Source organism: Anolis carolinensis, chromosome 2 (genome assembly GCF_035594765.1).
Source record: "Anolis carolinensis isolate JA03-04 chromosome 2, rAnoCar3.1.pri, whole genome shotgun sequence".
In the NCBI taxonomy this organism is placed as follows: Eukaryota; Metazoa; Chordata; class Lepidosauria; order Squamata; family Dactyloidae; genus Anolis; species Anolis carolinensis.
In genome coordinates this window covers 71985785-72004071 of record NC_085842.1, presented here as the reverse complement: position 1 = coordinate 72004071, position 18287 = coordinate 71985785, and the positions used below count along the sequence as shown (strand labels likewise).

The following is an 18287-nucleotide window of genomic DNA, read 5'->3' as shown; positions in this document are numbered from 1 at the left end:
TTAAAGTAATTAAAATTTCAAATTTGTTTATATAGCCATAAATGTAAAAATATGACTTATGACATATAACTAGCATAAATGGAAGAAATAGTCTTTTTATTACTGTACCACTGACACTTATCACATAACAGAGGACAAGAGCTCTCACTTGTTTTAATGACTTCTAAATATGTAAATGCAAAATTATTAACACTATGAAATGCAACATGCACCACCATGCTCTCCGGTCTAGCTATTTTATGAGACCAGGGAAAAGACAAAGGACAGCTATTAGCAAAAGGAGATCATAAACAAAATTTAGTTTAGGAGAGAGACAGCAAAGGAGGAAATACATCTCTCAAATAACATAGAGAGATAAATTTCATATAATTTCACATATACAAAAAAAGATTTGTTTATGAAAGACTGAAGACTGAAATAAATGAAGTGGAACAAGAAAATGTGGTTACTGAAACACAAAATATGAAATAGAAGGCCTTTTCACACACAATTGTAAAAACAAATGCAGTAAATGCATTGAATCAAGTGCTTATGCTTCTCACTGTGTATGTACTTACCAATATAATGGCCAGCCGCTTAACTTCACCTTCCCTTTCTAAAAGTCAAATGGCACAGGCAATGAAATGTATGCCTATTTGTCCAATTCACCCTTCAAATTGCATGTGATGCATTTGTACATGTTCCTCGTTTACTAGCAGTGCACTATGATGATGTACACAGATGTACAAATGCAACAACAAAACACTCATTTCCTTATATATGCCAGTAGGATAAAACAGCAAGTAGAATAAAATATCAAGGACAAAAATGTTTGCAAGACTTACCTTCTCTAGTAATTTAAGTGCTTCTTGTGAGTCTACATTATCTTTTGCTAACACTTCAACATCATGCTTGTTTAGGAGAGGTTCTTTAAGTTGCTCAATCCATGACCACATCAAACTACTAAGGATAAAAGGATCTCTCTCAGCACATATTTTATCCCAGGCTCCATTCTGAGAATTTAGTTCTTTCTAACAGAAGAAAAACATCTGAGTCAGTTCTCTATAAATTGTCTTTGTTTAATGTTATGACAGATCACTGAAGTGCCTTGACAAAAAAAGTCAATTCTCAGCTTTATCTTCCACAGCATGGATGTAGCCAGCTAGCCAAACTTTATTAAGGCCACAGATTAGTCATAAAACAACCAAAATGAAGCAGAAAATAGAGATTAAAAACAGCTCACAAATACAAAAAAAAAATCCTCTATACATGCGCATGGACACACACATATCAGTTCAGCAGCTAAAGTTTAAATATCACACAGTATTCATTAGAATCAAGAAGAACTGGGATAAAGTTTGACCAGTTTGCTCCTAATGGACCACACTAACATATGAACAAATTCTGCCACCAAGCCATAACTGTTTAAGATTCATACAAAGTGATAGGGCTGTCTGGGCCAATGGTAGTTCATCCTTCAGAGTAATGCATTGGGTTTTTTCCAGAGGGAATTGGCAAGTACAGAACCATTAACCTCATGCATTCTAAACAACCCCATGCATTCCGTTGCCATTGAAATTGAAATAATGGAACACATTCATACAGTGTATAGGTGCCAGAGTATGGCACATTTGTATAGTCAGAACTCTTGCATGTCATGCCCATATGTAACATGTATGACATGAATAATGGTTTCTCGTTACTGAAGTCTGTACAATAATCACTTTTGACTATTTCCAATCTTATCCAACTATATATTACAATTGCCTCCAAAAGAATATCTAATGCACTCTGAAAGATGGCATAGTCCTTTTTATTTCTGAATGTTTCTTTCCTACTTCAACAAGTACATGAATGGTGTTAATGAAAATACCTGCCATATTTCCACTCTCTGCTTCACTTCTTCAGCTTCCATAAATTCATTTATATTTGCAAGGGCTTTGGCTGCCAACTCTCGTCGTCCCTCCAGAGTGAGCTCAGACTGTACAATAATATGGGGGATTTCAGAGGGGTCTCTGTTATTATGGATGTCATGCTCTGAGTCTTCTTCTGAGGACCACATTTTTTTACCATAAAAATTAGCTATTCTGGAACAATTATAGTTTAATGCTTTCAGTTCCTCATCATCTTCCTCTTCGTCTTCCTTCTGATGACATGTAAGACCTGAAGAATAGGTTTTACTACGCTGTACTTCTTTGGGAAAGCTGCCTTTGCGGCAAGATTGAGAATTACGATCGTTACTATTTAAATTAAATTTACCCTGACTTGCGAAAGTAAATGTATTACGAATTAACAGTTCTTTGTTTAAGTCCGCCATGTTCGTCCGATTGTTGTCATCACTATTTTGCTGGTTTTCCTTGTTGCGGAGTGGCATTTGCACAGGCACTGACCAGGGTGTCTCTCCTTGCTCAGAAACAAAAACAGCTCTTCTTAAATCTGAGTCACTATAGCTCATGCGTCTTTTTGAATGACCTAGAGGCTGAAGGTAATCAACGTTCCTCCTCCTCCAAAGGGAATCACATTCATGGTCACTGGGATTCACAGGGTTTGATCCTGAGAGGGAAAATGGCCCTGAAGCACTGCTGTCTTGTCTTGTTAACTCTTTTTCAAGCTCTGTGGAATCTAGCTGGGAAACAGTCTCCTCAATTTCAGCTGAAAGATCTGGTAGATCCACAAGTTCCTGTTCTATCATCTGTCGGTTTTCAGCCAAATCCAAGAGCAGTTTGCAAACCAGATGAATAAGTTTTGGCACATGTTTGAGATGTCGACTTTCATAACCATGGAGCAAATGCCGCTGCCGGATCAGGTACTGGGAAAGAGTCACTGGATGTACTTTGGGCTCACAGGATGCAAACACGTTTCTCAATGGAATTAAAAACTGTGAAAACTCTCTCACACATAGTAGTTGCCCCCTAGTTTGAATAGAATTAGGCCTTTTTGCCCTGACAAAAAGAATTGCTTGGTCAGCAGTCATTCTTGTTGCAAAAACCAAGTAACAAGCTATTAAAACGCCTGAAAAAGAAAAAGACAAAAATGGGTAAACTTGATAGGAGAAAACTAAAGTAAATAAAAGTAGCTCAAGAGTGCGTATGTAAACTCATAACCATAGCACAGATGTCGCTCTTTTTCTCCCCCAGTCATAGAAAAAACCTCCATAGCAAAAACTGAGGAAATCAGATAAGCTCTACATATTTATTTATTTACTTATGTTCTTTATTTATATACCGCTTTTCTCACCCCAGGGAGACTCAAAGCGGTTTACAAAATAAAATGACAAAATTCAATATCTAACATACATATAAAACCTAATCATAAAATCTAAACAAGAAACATATAGCTATGCATTAAAACAATAAACAATAAAGCCAATAAAACATAAGATAAAACAATATTTAGACATAAGGACATAGAATTAAAACCACCCAAGATAAACATTAAAATCACATGATCCATTTATTTATATAATCATACTCTTAAATATATGTTTATGTATACAAAGATGTATTCATAGATTTTACACAATAACTTTCAGGACAAAATAAATTTTAAAAGAACACAAGTGTAGCGTCCAAAACACCAAGGACAAAATTATTTTTAGGAAGCACCATCAACAAAATTGGGGTTTTAAAAAAATAAAATTGAAGAAATATTCTTCAGGAAATGACATCAGTGTAGGAACATGGTAAGCTTTTCTAATGGTACCAAATAATAACATTGAAGTAAAGGATGTGCAAATAGTACTATGGAGAGATGGGGAGCAACCATGTCCATGTTATTCAATTTTTTTAATGCTACATGAATGCTTCCATGCCTTAAGTGATACTTTGGGAAAGTACTTTGGGAAATAACTCTTATACTTTGGTTGTTGTTTGTTTGTTTAAAGGTGAGTATGAGAAGAGAGCAGAATTGAAAATTAAAACAAAATTTGATATGAAAACATCATCACAAGTAATTCAACAGGTATCTGTTTCCCAAACCTTCTTCACTTTAAGATAGCTCTCATGCCAAGTTCTCAACCTGCTAAATGAAATCAAAGAACATCCTGGGTGTTTTGTGACACATATTCCATATGGAGCACTGGAAAATAAATGTAGACATGCAAGCAGCAGTTAACAATGAGTACTTTGTGCTTGCTTTCTATCAGAATACATGTTATATATATGTAAAGAGTGTCAAACAATCTAGTAAGACTCATACATTGTGTGCACTACTTTGCATTTCAGAAAAACAGGTTTTCATTGATGTTGTACTTGAATATCTTTACCTGTTCTGCCAAGTCCTGCATGACAATGAACAGCTACTCTCCCTTCCTGTAAGGCAAAAGTCATCACTTTTACCATATCGAGGATAGTTGTGAGAGAAGCCACGCCATAATCTTTCCATCCAAAGTTATAAAAATAAACTAGAAAGAAAATATTGTAGAACAGTAGTGTTATCATCATCATAAGACCCTAGACAATATAATGTATTATCATAATAGAAAAATTGTTAAGATTTGCATTTAAAAGATCTGAACAGATTTAAGAACAACATTTTGGAATTTCTTTTTGAACTTTAAATTTCACATGTAAACTAGGCAAGGTATTTCCCAGAAATCTTGATTTAGAAGACATATGATAAAACAAAATGAGTTCAGCACACATGTGTATACACCTTCTCCAAACAGAATACACTTAAATAGGAACAATATAACATTTTGCCCAAAATAACAACATCTCTAATTCAATGGCATCTTTCTCAAACAATTAACAGTCTTCTCAATTTAAAAAATTGGCATTTTTGTAGTGCAGGGAAGCCTTCCTGAAGAAGCAAAAGACAATGAAATCTGCATACAATTGTGATCTTGTCAGCATACAATGCTGTACATGAATATTGCTATCACAGCTTCAGAGTCACTATCAAATGCTGATACCCACCTACTGCAGTCAATTCCACTGATTTACTATCATGCTTCCACACTGGATCTGTACATGGCTTTCCTTCCCATTTCCTACAAGTTGTCTTTTTAAGCAAACATTCCTCAACTCGCTGCTTTTAACCTAGGAAGTAGGTGGCAATAACAGCTTGCAGCACCATGCTTTATCATTATAAAGAACAACAGCAGGAGCAAACTTACTTCCCGCCTCCATGAAAGCCTCAGGAAGGTAGGTGAAACCGCTCTCTTGTTCCAATGGATTCCCGCAGCTAGCATGTTCCCCAGGACGTTGGAGGTTAATTACTGTTTTTATGCCACATCTTAGGCAAAGAACAAGATGAGGCATTACTGAACAAGGCACGCATTCAGTCTCTCCCCCAAACCCTCCAATGTTCCTTCTTAACTTCAAATAAAATGTCACAAACAATCCAAACAAAGCCAGAAAAGGAACATACACTTGCTTTACAAACATAAAAATATAGTACTTTATTCCAATATAGTCATTTTACCTTTGGAACTGTTCAATAATATTATACTTTTCAATAAGTTCTGTTGAGGGTCGAGACATGGCTAAAATATTATCTGTAACCCTGAGAATGTGGGGAAAGAAGTGAAAAGTTAGGGGTTAAAATATTTTAGAATTGGTATTCGTAGGTAATTTTCTAGCTAATAAGCCATGACAATTTAGATAACTACGCACTTTCAAGCCATTAAACGCCTTTTATCCCTATGTAGCTGGAACAATTTACATAACAAAATGCCATTAGGGTGCCAAAAGCTTGTGATATCTAGAAGGTGCATAACACAGGATATGCATACATTTCTATATCCATCACAGCAAATAATTACACATTTTTTTAAAGTGTTCTTTTAACAGTTTATAAAATGGCTTATACAATTTAAGCTCCTGGTTGGATGTTTTTATAAGTAAAGCCATGCACTGAACTGTAGCCAGGAGCTGGATCCAGTCTGTTTTTTAGAAGATACCTTTTGAAATTGATATGACAAGTTTACTGTGATTAAAATTCTATTGAAATGAATGATAGTCTAGATACCACACACCATTTTTCACAATTTAAGCATGAACCTGAGACCTAGAGCCTTCCAAACTATATTTATATGGTTCATGCACGGTTACTTGTTAGTCATACTTCATTTAGCTGATTTACGTATATGAAAGATGAAGAACCTCTATCTGTATAAAATTATTTCCCCCCCTGAAAGTCCTAAAGGCACCAGATCTTGCCTGATTTTGAAAGCTAAGTAGGGTCAATCCTGGTTAGTGTTTGGATGGGAGACTAAGGAATACCAAGTGCTGTAGTCTATATTTCAGAGAAAGAACTGACAAAACAACCTCTGAGTATTCCTTGCCTTAGAAACTCCTATAAAATTAATAGGGTCACCATGAGTTGACAGGTGACTTGAAAGTACATACACATATACACAGTCTAATCTAAAACTTATTCACTGAGAAGTCCGTTCAATAGGACTTAAATTCAGGCGTAAAAGAGCAGAGATTTATCCAAATGATTTGTTTAAGTCTAGCAGAAGCAAATACTGCACACTACCAGGAAGAATAGAGCCCTTTAACAGCCTGTTCTTGGTCACTCCACCGAGTTGGGTTTTCATATTTGCAAGCACGGCCACCACATGCCATAGAGCACTGCATATGACCAGGGATGACATGGCGAAGACGCTCTCCAACTTTTGTGTATTTCGCCGTAGGACGTCTAGACCTTCCTGCAACACAAAATTCAAGACCAAACAAAATCTTTCAAGAAGATATAGCTCCTAAATTGAATTTTTATTACTCATATATACAAAACTAATATAGGCAATTTTTAAAGAAATCCAATTGTCAGAACAAAATTTGATTTCTATTGCAACTTTTCCTTCTTGATATGATGTATTTCTAACAAAGTAAATGTCATACCATAGCTTTTATTTTTAAAAGCACCCTTTTTCTTTACACAATGACAGTTACAAAGGTATTAACCAAAAATGCTTGAAAAAGCACATTAAACCTTTTTATGATATAGTGATACACTCAAACATTCACCTTTGATTAGTTATAACAAAAAGACAACAGATACATTTACACAGAGCAATAAAAGTCCAAGTATAATTCATACAAAAAAAATTGCCAATACTTTACTTTTTCTCTCATAGAAAGCAGCATTTAATTCATCTGGGTTTACGGAGGAAATTGCCACCATAACCCTGTGTGTAGAAGTTGAGAGGACCTCTACCACTGAACTCCGTCGCCTATGAAGTACGCGGAGAAGGGGATCGGAGGAAGAATGTCTCCGACCCTGGAAAAAGTTGCTGAAAATATTCACTGTCAGGCGTCTCCTTGGTGAGCCTTGCATGATCGGTGGCCACTACTTGCAGCAGCTTGGATATGATGTAGGGAGTCAAGCCGAGTGAGGAATCTGAATTGCTCGGTACTGAACTTACAAAGAGACATGCATCTTTCTGTATGATCTAATGGCTGTTCACGATAGGCTGGCCACCAGTCTCCATGGAAACCAACAATGAACTCACTGAAAAATCCTATATCCATTGATTCTGTGTGGGACACACAATGTTTCCCGCTGAATTACAATCACTCGAAGCAGATAATTCCCAATGGATCAAGAACTCCCAAATAGTTTCATATGAAAAGGGAAGAGTTATGCAATCTTGAACAAATGACTGTTCTTGGATAAGAGGCAGCTTCTCTATAAAACATGCTATACTGTTCAAGAAATCTCAACTGTAGTGTCATGAATAAAATTTGAAATATGCGGAGCATTTTACAGGAGAAAACAGACTTTCTCTGGAAAATGTCACATGATCATTTTCTAACACAGTAAGTTTATGTAGCATACTGAAATAAAAACGTTTTTTTTAAAAAATGTAAATTATCCAGTTAGTTACTTGCATTATATAAGTAGCAAGAAAAGGCACAAGGAAATGTGTTAAGAAAATGTATAGATACAACTTCAAAAGTGAAACAGAAAAATGCAGGAATGGGAAAGTTAGTCCTCACTTAAACTAAAAACAAAGGGAGCTCTTATTACCAAAATAATAGTTCAGCAATCCAAACACAGATTTACATATCTGCTTATTTCAGCTTCAGCAGTGACCTCTACACTCGGTAGTCCCAGCAAGCAAAAAACAAAGCAAAAAATCCAAAAAGTAATAAAACGCCACTGATAAATAAGGCTATCAGATAAAAAATTGAATAAAAGTTCTTTGAGGACACAAAGGTTTATGTCTGAAGCCACTAGAAGTCACGCGTGGCCTTTCCAAAAATAAACAAAAAAGGCCAAAGTTGACAGATACAATTTTACAGCAAAACAAGCCAAATAGTCTAGCCCATCATAAATGCTAAATTACAGCACACGGAGAAACAAATAATTTACTAAACTTTATTAGCCAAACCAATAGTCAGTTACACTCTGAACTTCCTCTTTGGCTGTAAGCGTTAAAATTTGCCATGATTTGCAGGCCTATTGTCCCAAACGTGGAAGAAGACATAAATGAACTGGGCAGTCATGCTGATATTATAACCTTACATGCTTTTTCTCTTCCTAATCCTTGCTGAAGGACAAAAACAAGTTAAGTTTTGCTTTTGAAAGATCGGACATTGATATGGATGTCGCAATTCATACTGAATTCTCCTTACATGATTTAGAATTTTACATAATAATAGCTAACAAAAGCTAGAGTGGTAAGTTTGGGTTACTCCGTACAGAGAAACATTCTTTTAGAACAAAGAAAAACTGAACACGTATAGTGTCTTTGTAACATTCATTCATAAATGTACAAGTGGAGGAGGCATTGAAGAAATAACAAAGTACTGTAATGAAAGCTCCGTCAATTTTGGCACCCAAAATAGATATCTGTATAACAAAATTTAAAACAGCTTCTTTTTTAACTTTCACAATAAGTAGGCATAATTACTTTAAACCCCTCTTCATTCAGGAAAGGCTGCTACAGCTTTTAGACAGGGATGAAATAAAATCCTGTCAGATTTAGATGTATTATTAAAGGGCAGTAAATTACCAGGTTTATTATTTACAGTTTGATGGCCAAAATGTTTGCCTTTTGGTTTTTGTATATCAGGAAACAAAATGTTTTTGATTATGTGTACATTCAAACTTTTAGAATGCTTAAAACAAAGGGATTTATATTTTTGCTGACTCTCAAACAAGGTTGGTTTTATTTTAACTTTGTTTGCTATTAATTAAAATGTGTTTAATAACAATTAACTGGTACAGGAATAAAATGTATTTTAATTAATACATTTTAATATCCACGTATATGTTAGCCTCGTTTATTGGGAAAGTTTGGGAGCCAAAATTATGGATTTTGATATATTTTTCCCATGTGAAATGCCATTCCATTCTCATTTCACATTTAATAATAATAATAATAATAATAATAATAATAATAATAATAATAATAATAATTTTATTTTTATACTCCGCCACCATCTCCCCAGAGGGACTCGGGACGGCTCACAGATATAAAACAAGCATACAATGGTAATAAATACAAAAAACACACAAATAAAATTAAAAGGCATAAAATAAAATCACAGTCATTATAAAACACATGATAAAACACAGCAATAAAATCATACAATGGGCTGGGCAAAGTGCACTGAGTGAAACTTGTAAACATGAAGGAAGTTAAGGTGCTATAAGATCATGGGGAGAACCTTAAACTGGGGTGAACTCTGTGGCTATGTCGAGGAGTTAACCAACAGGTACAACTGGCCAGAAGTAACCGCTAGTATAAGGGTTTAGCGTACAGTGGGCGGTACTTATTCAAAAGCCTGTGTGAAGAGCCAGGTTTTCAGACTCTTCCTGAACACTTCTAAGGTGGCAGCTTGCCTAATTTCCCTAGAGAGCTGGGGGGCCGCCACGGAGAAGGCCCTCTCCCTCGTCCCCACCAACCGCACTTGTGACGGAGGCGGACGCGAGAGGAGGGCCTCCCCCGACGAATGAAGGGATCGTGCAGGTTCATAGGGGGAGATGCGGTCAGAAAGGTAAGTGGATCCCAAACCATTCAGGGCTTTGTAGGTCAACACCTACACCTTGAATTGGGTCCGGAAAATAAACGGCAGCCAGTGGAGCTCCTTAAACAGAGGAGTAGACCACTCCCTGTAATTCGCTCCTGTTAGGAACCTGGCTGTGATGACTCATGGGCCTTGTAGTCCTGTTCCTAGTACTATTGTGGCAGATGAAGATGAAAACATGGGGTTTTCGCCGGTTCAACAAGAACTGGAGTCTCTTCACCTGCCGGATGTTGATGTTTGCCCTCAAGAATTCAGTAAACCAGGCCTTGGGCAGTACTCCCCTCCGTTTCCCAGGAAGGAATTTTATTCTAAAGACAGGGGAGTCAGAGAAGCTAATCGGAGAAGTCTAAGAATCGCTGCCAAACAAATGGCTGATTAGGTCTGCTTCCCTTGGGAAATTCTAAGGAGTCTTGCATCTGGACAGAGTTGGGTTTCGCTTCTCGTTCTCTAGGGAAAGAGTTCTGTTGGCGGGAAAACGAGACCCAATATAGGTGTTTGGCGCGAGGGATTCTTTGCGGAGTCAATTGATCAGCTTCAGGAGAGAGATCGTGTGTGGACTTCGTAATCCCAGTTCCTTGCTTCCCGGATCAAGCTTCAAGCCTTGCCCTGCCTTGCGGTTTTACCACGGACCCTGCTTCATGCTTCATGTTTTGCCTTGTCTCCAGTCACGGACCTAGTCAAGAATCAAGTTTATTTCCAGCCTTGTTGTCAAGCTTCATTGGACTCTAAGACTCTGTTATTTCCCCACACTATTGCTTGGCAAAGTGTGTGTTTCGGTCAAGTGGATTAAAACTTTGAACTCTAATATCATTTATTGGACAATACATTTTTGGACTATATTTGACCTCATTTGAAAGGTCTGCTTCTGAACTATATCCTTCACTTGTTTTTATTGATTTTATATATTTCTTTAATAAAGATATTAGATAGAGACTGGCCTCTGTGTAAGGTTATTGGTGCCCAGCTGCCAGGGTTCTGACACTGGCTGCTGCCCGCTGAACTAGCTGGAGTTTCCGGGCCGTTTTCAAAGGCAGCCCCACGTAGAGTGCGTTGCAATAATCCAACCTAGAGGTAACTAAGGCATGGGCCACCGTAGCCAGATCAGACTTCACAAGGTATGGTCGCAGCTGGCGCACAAGTTTTAGTTGTGCAAAGGCCCTCCCGGCCATCGCCGACACCTGAGCATCAAGCGTCAACGCTGAGTCCAGGAGGACCCCCAAGCTGCGGACCTGTACCTTTAGGGGGAGTGCGACCCCATCAAGCACAGGTTGCCACCCAATACCCCAATCAGACATGCGACTGACCTGGAGGACCTCTGTCTTGTCGGGATTAAGCTTCAGTTTATTCACCCTCATCCAGCCCATCACAGCGGCCAAGCACTGGTCCAGTATCCGAGGGGCTTCTTTGGATTTCGGTGGAAAAGAGTAGTAGAGTTGGGTGTCATCTGCGTAGAGATAGCAATGAACTCTAAAACTCCGGATGACCTCTCCCAGCGGTTTCATGTAGATGTTGAAAAGCATGGGGGAGAGAATAGAACCTTGCGGGACCCCACAGGTCAAAGGCCAGGGTTCCGAGCAGATATCCCCCAGCTTCACCAACTGGGAACAACCCTCTAGAAAGGACTGGAGCCACTGCAAAGCAGTGCCCCCAAGGCCCATCCCGGAGAGCCGTCCCAGAAGGATACCATGGTCGATGGTATCGAAAGCCACTGAGATGTCCAAGAGAACCAGTAGGGACACACTCCCCCTATCCAATTCCCTGCGGAGGTCATCCACCAAGGCGACCAAAGCCATCTCAGTACTGTGCCCAGGTTCAAAGCCAGATTGTGATGGATCCAGAAAATCAGTGTCATCCAAGAAACCCTGGAGCTGAGAAGCAACCACCTGCTCCAGGACTTTGCCCAAAAAAGGAAGATTTGAGATTGGTCTGTAGTTATTTAGGATGGTCGAATCAAGGGAGGCTTTCTTCAAAATTGGCCTCACTATAGCCTGTTTTAGGGCAGATGGAAATTTGCCTTGAACCAATGAGGCATTAATTATACTCACAAACCAATCTCCCAATCCTCCTCTGGCCGATTTTATAAGCCAAGAAGGGCAAGGATCCATGGCACAAGTGGTCGCCCTCGCAGCTCCAAGGATCTTGTCCACGTCATCCAGGTGAACAGGCTGAAACGAATCCCACAAATATGGACAGACAGGTGCCTTGGTTACCTCGTTTGGCATTGCATTTAAGCTGGCGTCCAACTCAAGGCGAATCTGAGCGATTTTATCTGCAAAATGGTGCGCGAACTTGCTGCACAGAGTTGCTGGGTCTATGGGTACCCCTCTCTCCTCAGGAGAGTGGAGGAGCTCCCCGGCGACCCAGAACAACTCCAATGGTCTATTTGTTGCAGAAGCTATGCGGGCAGTCGAGAAAGCCTTCCTGGCTGCCCGCAAAGCCGCGGAGTAGGCCCTAATAGCCCGTGCTTGGTCAGATACGTCATGAGTAATCCGCCAGACGCATTCTAGTCTCCTTCTCAAGCGTTTCATCACCGCCAACTCCTCCGAGAACCAGGGAGCCGAAGTGACTCTGCGCAATGAGAGGGGATGTTCAGGAGCGATATGTCAATTGCTCTAGACATCTCGCTATTATAGCGATCTACCAAGGCATCGACAGGGTTGTCAGCACCCAAGACAGGAGAATCCCCAAGAGATCTCAGGAATCTATCAGGATCCATCAGTCTCCTGGGGCAGACCATCTTAATGGGTCCCCCACCCCTGCAGAGGTTTTTTGGGGACACGGTAAGTCTTAGACTGATCAGGTGATGGTCGGAACATGACAACGGAAGGATGTTTTTCTCTTCCACTCCAACCTCACCGTCCATTGCAACAAAAACCAGGTCGAGCGTGTGACAAGCTTGATGGGTGGAACCAGATATCACTTGGGACAGCCCCATGGTCATCATGGCAACCATGAAATCCTGAGCTGCACCTGGTAAAGTAGACTCAGCATGAATGTTTAAATCCCCCAGCACTACCAGTCGCTGGGAGACCAGCGCCACACCAGAGATCACCTCTGCTAGCTCAGGCAGGGAAACTGCAGTGTCGCGGGGTGGACGGTACACTAGCAGAATCCCCAAACTGTCCCGGGCACCCACCCTAAGATGTACACACTCAAAACCTGTAGATTGCGGGACTGCGCATCTGACCAGGGAGATGGACTACCGAAAGACCACCGCCTCCCCACCCCCCAGATCTGGCCTGCTGTTGCACCCCAAAACCTGGAGGACACAGCTGGGCGAGATTTACCCCACCCAGCTCATCCGACCAGTTCTCATTGATGCAAGCCAGGTCCGCCGCTTCATCCAAGATAAGATCCTGGATGATAGCTGATTTACCATTGACGGACCTTGCATCGAACAGCAGGATCCTCAATCCAAGGGGACCGTCATGGGTGCTACCACACTTAACCTTCTCCAGGGTCGCAAGAACTCTGTGGTGCTTCTCCCTGGGATGACAATGACCACTCCTCCTCCTCCCCCACACAACCTCAATGTTCCCCCCCCGGCTCCGGTCCACCCCCTCCCCTTTGGGCAACAGGCGATTACTTCGATTATCTTTTGACAAGGCACAACAGAAGCAATTTGTCTACAATGTACGTAACATATGGAGCTCACTGAAACTGACATGTTATTTTTACACCTATGTAGTACACCAGGCATGGCAAACTTAGTCCCTCCAGATGTTTTAGACTCCAACTCCCACCATTCCTGGCCTCAAGCCCCCTCCTTTCCCCCCTCAGTTGATTAAGCAGCTGAGGGGGAAAAGAAAAGGACCTGAGGCCAGGAATGGTGGGAGTTGGAGTCTAAAACATCTGGAGGGACTAAGTTTGTCCATGCCTGTTGTACACTGTACATTTCATGAAACTGGGACAGGGATAAATCTGATACCAGCCCCTGGCACAGTGGGATAAAAATGTTAGTCAGCCACATCTGATATTTAGGAAGTAATCATCATTGTCTGGACCAGGGGTTCTCAAACTGTGCTCCTTGGAGCCTTTGGGGCTCCGGGAGTGATAGTGAAGTGTTCTGTGGCACCATGCTGTTTCCTGCCTCATCCACTTTCCTCCTCCTAAGAAATGCAGAGAAATTAGTTTTGAGCTGCTGGAAACAGCAGTACCATACTCCAGGGTATAGACCCTTTCTCCCCTGCCTCCCTTGCTGCACAGGATCTTTTCCTCACTCTCCATCCATCTGCCACTGGCCTGGCCACAAGAAACTTTTGCTTCAAAAAAGGGCTCCACAGCTGAAAATGTTTGAGAATCTTTGGTCTGGAGAGACAAAAAGACAAAAATCTACCAATTTGTGCAACTTTTGGGCAGGGTCTACCTTTAAAGCATTTTGTCTAAACTATGAGTCATAAGAAGTCATGATAGTGATAAGTCTGTCATTCTGTTAATTTTGTCTTCCACTTGCACAATGGTATCATTTCATTAATGATTCTGCTACAGCTGCCCATTTTCTATCCAAGCCCCTTTGTAAAAGTGCCTCTGCCTAGGAAGTAAAAACTTTTTTTGAAGATGGAAGCCAAACTACAAATATTTGAATTCTGTTACAACTACACATCCACAATACGCAATAAGATGGTGAATGAAGTAGGACTGGTCTACTGCTAGGTTATTTTAAGCAGCTGCCCAGCTGAGACAAATGTTTGGGTGTTACAGCAGTAAGAAAGAAAGACACAGCTTGCCTACATATGACTCCATACATATGTTTTCAATGCTTAAGAAAAATAGTGCATAAAAATAAATAGGATCCTGACACTGTCAGTGTAATGTAGGATCACAGATAAAAGACAAATTGGACATAAGATATGCACTTGGGCCTATGACTAAATACAAAGAATGGATAGACAAATAAAACTAGCCATTTTCAGACTAATACTAAGGATGGGATTCCAGCAAACAAATATAGGCCAAGTTTTGTATAGATTTCATAAACATAAGCACTGGCACAACATGTTTACTAATGGAGACAAGTTCACAGTGCGATCCTATGCTATTTATTCAAAATTAGTATGCATCAGGTTCAACAAAACTTCCTTCTAGGAACAGCTGTATAGGATTGCATTCTAAAACACTCACGTTTCAGCTGAAGTAAAGTATAAGTGATCCCTCCAGGAACATACTTTTATTTATATCAAAAGAACACCATATTTTCTAAGACAGTATTTCTCAAACTGTGCTCCTCCAGATGTTTTGGACTTTAGCTTCCAGAAATCCCAGCCATCCTACCAATTGTTAGGAATCATTGAGATTGAAGTCCAAAACATCTGGAGGAGCACAGTTTGAGAAACTCTGTTCTAAGATACCAGTGGGTACAAGAAAGATGAACATAGATAAGGGGGACTCGAAATCATGTTTTAGCTCTGCCATAGCTATGACTTCAAAGTCACTCTCTAATTGCTTCCAATTCCCATTTGTAAAATGGGAGTGAAGTAAAAACCTCGTATCCACAGGGGTATGTTCCAAAACCACAGATAATCACAAATCCTATTCAAATAAAGTATTTCTGGCCCTGGAATAACACAGAGTTATGCTGGAGAACCTAGAAATGCCTAGAGACACCATATTTTGTTGGATGTGGACAAATTAAACAACAAATATGAAAATTGGGGTTGTACTGAAATACCTTATTTTATTCCACTGTAGTAACACAATAAAAATAAAAACATTCTCACTCCTCTATTTAAAATTAAAGTGGTCCCTCTTGCCTTGAAAACTATACAGCTTCTTCAAATCTTTAAAATCTTGTAACAGCTCAGGCGTCATCTCTTAGTTTTTCAGTTCTATACTGAGATTCTTCCAAATTTTCATCCATGAGATATAGAGTATTAACAATGATTACCTGAATTCATGTCTGCAAGATAAGCACTGCTTGTTACCAGAGAACAATAAGGTAATTCATTTTGCAGTAAGACTCCTGCAGCCATTGCAGTACCTGTTGAAACAGAACATTTAACACTGATTATGTTTTGTACATCTGTTGTATATTGGCTATAGGGTCTTAAAAATAAGCAGAGGAAAAATGGTAGGATATAACATATTGACTTATGTCTACAAGTTAATCCCAACCAGAGGAAGCCAAAGATTCACATTTTGTTGTACCTTGTTTTCATGAAAATAAGCCCTACCCCCAAAATAAGCCCTAAAACGATTTTTCGGGATTTCTGAGGATGTTAGAAATATAAGCCCTACTTCAAAAATAAATCTATTACAGTTCATTTAAAAAGTCAATTTAAATAGTTCAGACAGTTATACCTGTAAAAAAAGTAAAAGCAAATGGCAACAGAATGCAACAGGACATAATCAACCTTTACCAAAGAGTGGCAAACACCCCCAAAAGACCCCAAGAAATCCAAAACTCCTATCACAGGTGTATTATGTGCTGTCAAGTCCCTTGGCATTCCAGCTGCTCTCTTTCACATCCCATCACAGCCAAGTGTAGTGGTTGGCTCCCCCGGTTACCGGAAGCCACCACAATGTTCTAATATAATGGGCTCGGGAGGGGAGTGACGCCAATGGAACTACTTGATCTGTGTGAGAGTCCAGTACTTGCCAGTCCTTATTGTTTTGGGTTTCTTGAGGTCTTTTTAGTACAATTATTTTGGGGGTGTCTGCTTTTCTTGGTAAAGGGTTTATCTATCATTTACTGCAATAGAGTACCATATATAGAAACATGACATATTTGAATAAACATTGATTTTTTGTTCAAGAATACATGTAGGTTTTTGTTCATGGAAAAATAAGAAATCCCCTGAAAATAAGCCCTGACACATCTTTTGGAAACAGGGTAGTATGTTTGCATACACTTAAATAAAATAAAATGGATTCAGTGTGGGAATCCTGTGACACTGGTTCCCCTAGAAATCTTTCAAGGGAGCCATGGCCTAAATACATTGCAGAGTGAGGCATGCTTAAGGCCATTTATTTCAGTGACTTTAAGTATGCCTCAGTCTGCACTGGATTTAGGCCAGCATCTGCTGGGTGATAATGCTGTGAACCACCACCTGTGCTCATGTGGCTTAGTTCATTGATTGTAATTTAAAGGACTACTTATATGACTTAATGAGAGCAAAGAACCATGCTGGTCTGCATTTGGTTTTGTACTCCAAAACGTTATATATGCTTTTTGCCTATGTAATTGTGTACAGTAATTGTGTAATTGTACAATTCCTGATTTTAGATCTTGTAGGAAATCTGATCCTGAACCGTTCACGGACATGGTGAGGGGAATATTTAGCCATTATTTTGCTTTGTAAAAGGAACTGAAATATTTGGGAAGATTACTCCTCAAAAGGTTGGTATGATAATTACATATCTTAGTATGTGTTAGCTGCATTGCATATTTTATGTGGAATGGCAGGTAATGTTTGTGATGAAAAAATATGTACAGAAATGAGATAGGTTTTCTTTTAATTTCTTTATTCTGAATAGCTAACAAAGCTTTAATTAAAACAAAAAACCACAGATGAAAATCAGTTACTTATTCAAAGTTCTCTACTATGAGTAATATTCAGCCTCTGCATTTTCAGCTTCTGCATTTGTATTTAAGATGACTAATTTCAGGAGAAAACAAGAGCTCTTGAAAATTTCACTTGCACATCCACATCACAAAATGACAGGAAACACAACCCCCTCATACTCCACAGTTCCAAATACCTTTTGTTATTTCTATATAAAGGTCTTTAATCCTAACTCATATAATAAAACTGCTAATCACAGTCTAATACACAAACATCCTGATGGGTATGAATGTTTGGAAATGGGGGAGAACATTTCTTCTAATATTAAGAACATGAATCTCAGGGTTGGTTCCGTAATCCATAAAGGCAAGACAACCAAATTTAGCAGGGATAGAAAGGGATAGACAGAAGCAACAATAGTTGTTTGATTGCCCTGCTAAAACTTTTTAAAGTGTTAGCCATAGGGGAAGGGAATGCATTTTGGGAGTTTTGTGTCAGTGAGAAAAAAGTATCTTGTGCTGAAACTCTTCTGTTAGCAGCAATAGCCACTGCAGCCTACACATTGCAGAAGGTAACAGCGCTCCATGCAGTCATGCTGGCCACATGACCTTGGATGTGTCTATGGACAACGCCAGCTCTTCGGCTTAGAAATTGAGATGAGCACCAACCCCCACAGTTGGACACGACTAGACTTAATGTCAGGGGAAAACCTTTACCTTAAAGGAAGGAAAAGCCCTTCTGCTTTGGGTACTCTAATTGCTGCTATGAAAATGCAAAATACTGGGAGGAAGAGAGAGCCTGTTAATGTAGATACTTGATGGAA

The 18287-nt window shown here is 39.5% G+C and overlaps 1 protein-coding gene across 5 annotated transcripts in view; it reads right to left on the bottom strand.

Annotated features, from left to right (window-relative positions):
* ptpdc1 (protein tyrosine phosphatase domain containing 1) overlaps positions 1 to 18287 on the bottom strand; it is a 48727-nt gene that overhangs the window by 6794 nt on the left and 23646 nt on the right. Inside the window, exons 1-8 of one of the 5 annotated variants that reach the window (XM_062969957.1) lie at positions 15847 to 15939; positions 11267 to 11406; positions 6463 to 6634; positions 5404 to 5484; positions 5096 to 5214; positions 4244 to 4381; positions 1853 to 2991; positions 825 to 1010 (exon numbers count right to left, since the gene is read on the bottom strand). In XM_062969957.1, the coding sequence (XP_062826027.1) occupies positions 825 to 1010; positions 1853 to 2991; positions 4244 to 4381; positions 5096 to 5214; positions 5404 to 5484; positions 6463 to 6563 (1764 nt within the window). In that variant the 5' untranslated portion in view covers positions 6564 to 6634; positions 11267 to 11406; positions 15847 to 15939. Of the gene's footprint in view, positions 1 to 824; positions 1011 to 1852; positions 2992 to 4243; positions 4382 to 5095; positions 5215 to 5403; positions 5485 to 6462; positions 6635 to 7049; positions 7718 to 11266; positions 11407 to 14119; positions 14217 to 15846; positions 15940 to 18287 lie in introns of those variants that run through there. The other 4 variants (XM_003223975.4, XM_008115568.3, XM_008115567.3 and 1 more) reach the window with 4 other exon arrangements.